At 38.7% G+C, this 8459-nt stretch overlaps 1 protein-coding gene across 1 annotated transcript in view; it reads left to right on the forward strand.

Moving 5' to 3' along the window:
* The window catches only part of Ccdc6 (coiled-coil domain containing 6), a 112741-nt gene extending 107656 nt beyond the window's left edge, over window positions 1-5085 (forward strand). Inside the window, exon 9 of the mRNA XM_005334318.4 lies at window positions 839-5085. Within this exon, the coding sequence (XP_005334375.1) occupies window positions 839-1033 (195 nt within the window). The 3' untranslated portion in view covers window positions 1034-5085. The remainder of the gene's footprint in view (window positions 1-838) is intronic.
* Window positions 5086-8459: the final 3374 nt, after the last annotated feature.

The following is an 8459-nucleotide window of genomic DNA, read 5'->3' on the forward strand; positions in this document are numbered from 1 at the left end:
TTGTTTTTGTTTTTTTCCCTGTAGAATTTGTTATATAGTTGACTAACAGGCCAATCAAAAAGGTAGCTAATATGAGTTGGCATGGTGGCCCACACTTGTAATCCCAGACACTTAGGAGGCTGAAGCAGGAGAATGAATCACAAGCTCAAGGCCAGCTCTGTCAACTTAGTGAGACCCTATCTTCAAAACCAAAAGGGTGGGTGCGGAAGGAACTGGGGATGATTCTCAATGGTAGAGTGTTTGAGTCCAGAGCCTAATGCATGCCAGCCAGGCAATCTGTATAACCACACAAAGGAAGAGAAGAAAGGTAGCTAATAAGGTGAGAAAGATGGAAAGAATTTAATATTTTCACTGAGATAATATTTCAAAGAGGAACCCTATTCTATGAAATCATTTAAGATATTTGTGAAGTTTGTTTAAAGCCAGTTTGATGGACTTTGTACAAAAGGGGACTGTTTTGTTGAGCTGTGACCTTTGGAATATGGAAAAGTTGTTTGAGAGGGGTGATAGAAGAAATTGAGGACATACAACTGGCAATAAAGATATAAGACATGACAGCTGTTTTTAAATGTTACAGCTGTGTCATTGATGGGGCCACATCCAGTAGTGTGGTCAATGCCAGTTTTATAGTAATACTGCCTAGCTTTCCCACAGGTGTAGGTGTAGGTGTAAGCACTGATTGAGCTTTCCTGCCTCCCCAGGAACCAGTGGGGATACAGAAGGAGACCACTGGTTCCTGGTGACTGCAGCTCAGTGCTCCAGGAGTCTCTGCTTCTGGTGATGCTGTGTTGGTACTTGCTGGTGCCCCAGGCTGACCTGCTTCCTGTCCTCTCCACAGAGGCCTTCACCACGGAGAAGCAACAGTCCTGACAAATTCAAACGGCCCACACCGCCTCCGTCTCCCAACACACAGACCCCAGTCCAGCCGCCTCCGCCTCCACCTCCGCCACCCATGCAGCCCGCGGTCCCCTCGGCAGGCACCTCGCAGCCTGCCCCTTCGCAACATTCGGTGCACCCCTCCTCCCAGCCTTAATGCATGTGCTTAGTCTGAATTTCAAGTTGGGACTCGTCCATTGGAGCCGTCTACTCAACGCCAAAGGCTTCCTTCCCTGGCATATTTGGATCTGACTTATTTGCACTGAGGTTATCTAGGCTTCACTCTTCATTGTGTTGTAAACGTTCGTTGGAAACGCAGCCAGTGTTGTGGGTCTACAACACTAACCAGACAACTTTCCATCCGTGTTTTACTTGAATCTACATGTATGTCCATTCCCTGGCTGGAACATTGGCTATTTGGTATTTGGTAATACAACAGCAGTGTGCAATTTTTGCTTGGCCCCAGAGCTTCATTTCCTTGGCTTTTAGGTTTGTAAAATAAAAAGGGATATATTTTTTATATTTTTTTCCATGAATCTGCAGAAAATTACTGAGCTGTTATTACCCCCTGTCCAATTATTATGGTGTTTACCAAACCTACCAAGAATTCAGCACTACAGTTCACACCTTTGAAAAATCTGACTTTCAGTGTAGAGTGGGAAGTTAGAAGAATCAGTGCCCAAGACACACACTGTTTAGTAGAGCTTTCTACAGGTACACTTTTGTAGGTTATTTTCAATGTAATTTGACATCCATGTTTTTTGTAAAACAGTCTAAAGAATGAATCACATGGCTAAAACTTCTCCACATAGTGGGCTGGATAATTCTTACATAATAAAATGTGATTCTTCCCTTTATCCTTAATGCTAATCTATCTAAACTGGCCCCTCTAACATGAGTCTAACATGAGTGTCCAACCTCGGGTGGTCTCAGCGGCTGATTAGAATGTGCTCTTTGATTCCTGGTACAGAGGGCAAGGTGATTGTAACCCAACCAGTGTGATTTCCCCTCCTATTCTTTATTTGTGTTCTCCTGAGATAGAATTTGAACAAATATTTTAAAGGTGCAAAATGCTATTAGAAAATACTCTCTGCCATTAGAAGACTGTCTAGGCAAAATGGCCACAAAATACTGTATTGCTTGGCAGAAAGAAAAGACATGTAGAGGAAAGTGGTACGTTAGCACTGAGGACTGCTTATTTTGCCCAGTATAAGCAAGTACGGTGTACAAAGAAATATATTCTGAATACATTATTTCCATTCATTTAGCAGAAATAAACCATTTGGTTTCACTTTGACGTGGAACACGGCCTCACTCTTTTCTTAATACTTGGTCCATCTTTCTTTTTGTTTTTCAGCAGTTACTAATCTGTACTTTGGTAGTAAAGTGCTTTTTATCTCCTGTGTTTGCATATTTATATATGCTGTGGATGAAAATAACTTACTAGAGAATGTATATTTTATGATGAGAACGTGTTATCTGGCGGATATAATCAGAGAACTGAATATTAATTTATCAGTAATTTTTAAGAGTTCATGTTTTGTGACAACCATCTCTAATACCTAACTCCTTATTGCACACACTCCTAAAAATAAGGAACCATGATGTTGTAGATATTTAATATTGTACAGTATAGAAACTTCCATTTTTGCCTTCGAATGCATATTTAATGAGTAAACAGAATGAAAAAAAAAAGTGTTATTGGATAATAGTGTTTGACTAGCATTAAGAACTTGAGAGTAAAAGCAACAAAAAGATTTTTTTTCACTTCTTCCTGCTTCTACCCCCAAACTGAGAATGTCATCCCTAATTGTTAGGAAGAAATCGTTGATCTGTAAAAATTTTATTTATATGTCTGTTATATACATGATCATAGTGCAGTTCTCAAACATGGGGAAGTTTGGCATTTATTATTGAGGCTTTAAGTTTTTAATATGATCTGACTGGGCCATGTCAAACTGGGGATTTCCCCAACAGCTCACTGATCCTTCTGGTACATTATTACCATTCCAAGGAATTCTGAGAGTAGGCAAACTGATTTTGCCTTCACGGTACAGTTCTTTGTTTTTCTTATGGGAAATACATGTTTACAACAATCTTATGAGATTGTACATTTCAATGCTGTTGGATGGTATCTTGTGCTCAAATAAGGAAAGCCCCTAATATAATGATCTTCCCTCGGTTTCCTTTCAATTTCGTTACCTCCTGAAAGCACAAAGGTTAAAATATTGCCATGTGGTGAACGAAAAAGCACTTGGAGTGACCAGACATTTCCTGATAAATGCCTTTGACAGATAAGTTCTTGACATTCAGACCTCTGAAGAAATGTACTGCTGGTTCCCCTAGACTCACCATTTCACTTCAAAATATAGCTCCTTCAAACAGCACTTTTCAACATAAATCTAGTTGTTTCTCCCTGTGGACATTCAGAACTCATAGAACAAACACTACTCTTTTGAATTTATGATGTTTCATGTCATTTTAAAGTGTTTTATGACCTCATGTGGAGCTGCTAATGGTTGGGCAGTATCAGACAATTTCTTGGCAACTCTTTTGCCACCTGGGACTGATAAGATTCAGATCCTGAGCCCATAGAGGCAGAAGCCCCCTCCCCTGTGGGAAATGGACTTACCTAGGCTGGGAAGTTCTCAGGGGGGCTGAATGTGCTTCCTGCCATTTTGTTGCCCACTCAGACACGCTAATCTGCTTTTGGTCCCAGTAGGTCTTTGTAAAATCAGTAGCCATCCTGCAGGTGGAGGGAGCAACAGTAGCTTCAGTAGCTTTATTTCCTGTCTTACTGACAGAGACCCTTGGCTACCACTGTGCTGCTAATAGGATAAGTACTCTGTTGCCGGATTACCATGCCTTTTCTACAAAACCAAATTAACCTACCTAATACCTGACAACTCTGGGCTCTGAACTGCTTTCTATTATCAAGCATGCTGGCATTCTAGACAGAATTCTAGAAATTTGGCAGATGGTGGAAGTATTTAAGATGGAATTTTACCTACTCCTTTGATTAGAAGGAGTTTTCAGTTCCGAGCTCCTGAGATTCTGACTAGCAACCATGGAATGAATGTGACCAGAATGTGGCTTTGACACCAAGTACTGCTGTGCCTTGTGATTGGCTTCTGATTCGACCAGAAATAATCTATAATGTGAATTGTTAACTCTTCAATTGTAGGGGGAAAACAGTGCATCACCCTTTGTTAGGTAGATATGAACTTTCCCTGCACAGAGCCTTGCTTTCCCGTAAGGCAAGAAAAAGCATAGACACTTGTGCTTTGAGAGCTTAATATTTATCAATACAGAAGAAGTATGTTCACTCAAATCTTCTGTCTAGTTCCTATCTCATAGGTAACCTACACTGAGAACTTTGTAGTCATGACTACCAAAGAAATGCATAGTAAAACAAATTTTTATTTCCAAATTATTAAAAAGCCAGCCATTGACGCTGCTACATGAGTTCCATGCTCAAGAGCCATTGTAAGAGAGATTAAGGGGTTTTAGGGGTTTTGATTTTTAATTTTTCTTCTCTCTCTCTTCTCTGTGTGTGTTTGATAAAACATGTTAGCATAAAGTTTTGGCGTACGTTTTCCAGAATGCTTAGCAGTTGTGATTAACTGCTATGTCTAGGTTGCCTTTTGGTAGGCAGTTGAAGGAACCCGTGCTCATGATAGCGCGGTGCTGTGTGTGCAGGAGCGCGAGTGTGCATTCATGCCTTAACTCAGGCTACTGCTCAACTTTACTTTTTTGACTTAGTCTGCACCGTCATCTAGATTGTACCGTACATCTCAGTCTGAACTTCATCCTGCCAAAAACAAAGTTGCAGGCACAACATGTTAAGAATAATACATTCCTCTGGAAAAGTATGTGGTCAGATTGACCCTGAGTTGTCTTTGGACTTGACTTGGAACTTAGCCTGGAAAGCAAAAGTGGACTGTCAAAAGAGGTCAACAGGGGAAAGAGGAGAGCCAGCTAGCACGCCTTTTCCCTCTGCATATCCGTGCACACTCTGTGTTGCTCATGGCGGCTTGTCTACAACTTGACTATGTTGGGGTTCTGGTAATAGTGGCAATCTTGACATTCTTGGACGGAGTTTAGAGAGATGTAAGACTTCCAATTAATGTCTTATTTACTTTATGTTTATTAGTCTTTGATATGTGTGCTGAATCAGAAACCTAAATAAAGATAATTTTTTAAAATGTACCTCTTGAGCCTTAAGCCCTATCTATCTATTTATCCCTCCTTCCTTCTCCCCCCCCCCATTCTTTGGGTTGGAAAACAAACACATCCCTGTTGCTTCTGGCAGATATCCAACATAGATTATAAACACTAAATGCTGCCTTAGAAAGTAAACTTAGGGAAGATAGGATGAACGGGGCTAGTGTGGTTAAATTAAAGTATTGGAGTTTTGAAAATCCATTGATCCTTGCACTGAATATGTTTGTGCTCTTCTCTTCTGTATTTCTTTAAAGCAGTAACCCTAGGAGATTATGAAATGGAAAGGATAACCTACTCTCAAAATGTCACATATACACAGGCATGTATAGTCACATGCCACATCAATCAGTGAGGAACTGCCTATGTAACAGTCCCTCAAGACTACAGTAGAGCTGAAAAATTCCCATTGCTTAGTGACGTTGCAACTGTCATTTGTCATGCTGTGTGCATTACTCAGTGTATGTGGTGATGCTGGTGTAAATAAACCTGTGCAACTAGTCAAACACAAACGCAGTATGAACAGTGCATCATGTGTGATAAATGACTATTACTGCTTTATATATTTATCATTTTTAAGAAAATGAACTACTTACAAAAGCATACTATAAAACAATATGTCATATTACGCAGGCAACAGCCTCATGCATCTTGTGTTTAGCATCTCTGGATTGCATTAGGAGGCCACACAGAGTGATGGTGTGATTACAATCTCTGATGTCCCCATAATAACATTGCCTACCAGTGAATTTCCCTGAATGTCATCCCTGTCATTAGCTGACACACAACTGCATATACTCAGTCTTTGGATGTCACTGTTGGTGTAATATTGAGCTTATTCTTAAAAGTTTAAATTGTGCAATATAGTTTTTGCCTCCTACTTTGTAGGAAGAATCCATCAATTCTGGGTTTGAGGTTTAAGTGTCCATTCTTTTACTGGGCCAGTTACTTAAACTCTCTTGGACTTAATTTTCTTACCTATAAAATAACTTGATTTATATACCTTGCCAAAAGGAGAAAATTGGTCTGAAAGTCCAGTACAATCCTTCAAACATAACATGGACTGGTCCCACATCCATTCATTCAGGAAGAAACACAGAGTGAATATTCAGAATGAAGTTCATACACATCAGCATGGGGGTGGGATGGGAAGTATTATTTGGCAATTGTAAGCCCATATCAATTAGAGTCCACATTCTGGGGAGAAAATGCACAATTTAGCAGGATTCTCTTAGGAAGAGTCTTCAACAACTTATTTATGATACCCTCTTGCAAGTGCAAACCATTTAAAATCTAGGCCCTTTTCCGTATAAAAGTAAATTCAACTTGTGTAAATCTTGACTCACTTTGGTGTAAGCAAGATTCCATTTTTAATGCAGTGAATTTTTAATTTGATCAGGAAAACTGAAATGACCAAATGACTAGACAGCTAGGTTTTAATGTAACTTGATGATAATATTGATCAGGAAGTTTGCCAGGATTTACAAATTCAGTCTTGACTTCATCCACCAGCTTCAGTATTCTGTATGATGGAGATGGCTATTTTCATCTCAAGTAAAATTGAAGAAAACAGGATTTAGAGTTCTTTAACAGGGCTGGAGAGGAGGTATAGCTTAGTGGTACAGCACTTGTCTAGCATGTGGGAGGCCCTGAGTTTGATCCTCAGCACTAGTAAAAATAAATAAAAATTCTAAAGCAGCAAATAACTTTAAGCTGGGTTTTTTTTCCCTTTAAAGACATTTACTGTAGGAATAGATGTAGATACAGCAATGTTGCTGTAGTATTGAGGATAGAATTCGGGCTCTCTAGCACAGAGCTACACTCCCAGCCCTTTCTATTTTTTATTTTGAGATAGGGTCTCACTAAATTGCTGAGACTGACCTTGAATGTGAAATCCTCCTGTCTAAGCCTTCCAAGTCATTTTAAAAATATATTTCAAAGTCTATGTGTCCACATGGTGCTTCTAAAATTGAAATAGTTGGTTTACAGCATCTTTGTTTCTGTGTAAAACTTTTAAGGTAGTCTTGCTCCTTGTTTTAATGTATAGGCTTATAAATTTTAAAGAAGTATGCAAGAATTTTTTTATCACCAATATCTAATCCAGGCTTATGTTACTTTCTCTTTAGAAATGGAGGAAGAAAATAGTGCATATTATGGTTTGTGTCTGATGTGTATTTTGACAGGTAACATTGAGTTCCTGTCCTTTGAAATTTTCTTACACATCATCCCTAATTTTATATTGCATTGAGTGCTATGAAATAAATATATTTAGATCTTTTCCCAAAGATCCTATTTTACGAAACCATACTACAGGTTGAGTATATCTTATCTGAAATGCTTGGGATAGAAGTATCTCAGGTTAATGATTAGTTCAGATTTTAGAATACTGGCATATATATGGTATATCTTGGGATAAGATTCAAGTCTAAGTACAGATTCTTTTGTAATTCATATACACCTTACACACAGCCAGATGGGAATTTTCTACAATATTTTAAAGTACATGAAACAAAATGGTATTTTCTACTTGTGGCATCATGTTGTCACTCAAAATATTTTGGAATTTGGAACATCTCAGATTTCAGATTTGTATATTGGGGATTCTCAACCTGTAATAATCTAAAGCAATTTTCTAGATGATTAGTTACCCAAGATTTTTAGATGATTATTGTTTTTTAAAGACTAAAATGAAAGAAAAGATGAATTAGTAGACATTGATATTGCAACTTATTATCAACATTCTCCACATGTTGATCCAGAAGGCAGATGGGGAAAATGAGCATAATAGGAAAATAGTAGAATGTGTAAGTGACCCAAATAGAACCTCAAAGGTTAAGAAAATTGCAGTGCCTGAAATTTAACAAAAGTTTGTTTTAAGTTCTTTGTGGATTTAGATTTCTTCTCTTTAACTGTATCTAAGCCATATTCCAGGGCAACTACATAAATTCAAATTAAGGGTTTTTGGTTTGTTTAAATTGCCCTACTTTTCTCCCCCCAAGTAGCTTTGCCTGTTCCCACTACTGGTAAATGCATGCTCAAGTGCATGCTACTCCAACTGGTCACTTCTAACCTTGGACATGAAGACTGAAGAAAGTGTCAGTACAGTAGACAGCATCCCGTGAATTCAAGTCTGGTCTAAGTCCAGTCTCCTGAACTTCAGTTTTCCCATAAAATATGAATGAGAATGGTGTCTTTATGATCAGATGAACATGTTTCAAAACTTTAGGGCATAAAATTCTTTGTATTGACTTCTTCACTCTTTCCAATTCCTTCCACAAATGCTTTGAAAACACCGGTTGCATCAGCCATTGAGCACATAGTACAGGGAGTGCTGCAGGGCATGAGAAAGCTGCAGTTCTGTC

The sequence above is a fragment of the Ictidomys tridecemlineatus genome, chromosome 1 (genome assembly GCF_052094955.1).
Source record: "Ictidomys tridecemlineatus isolate mIctTri1 chromosome 1, mIctTri1.hap1, whole genome shotgun sequence".
NCBI lineage: Eukaryota > Metazoa > Chordata > Mammalia > Rodentia > Sciuridae > Ictidomys > Ictidomys tridecemlineatus.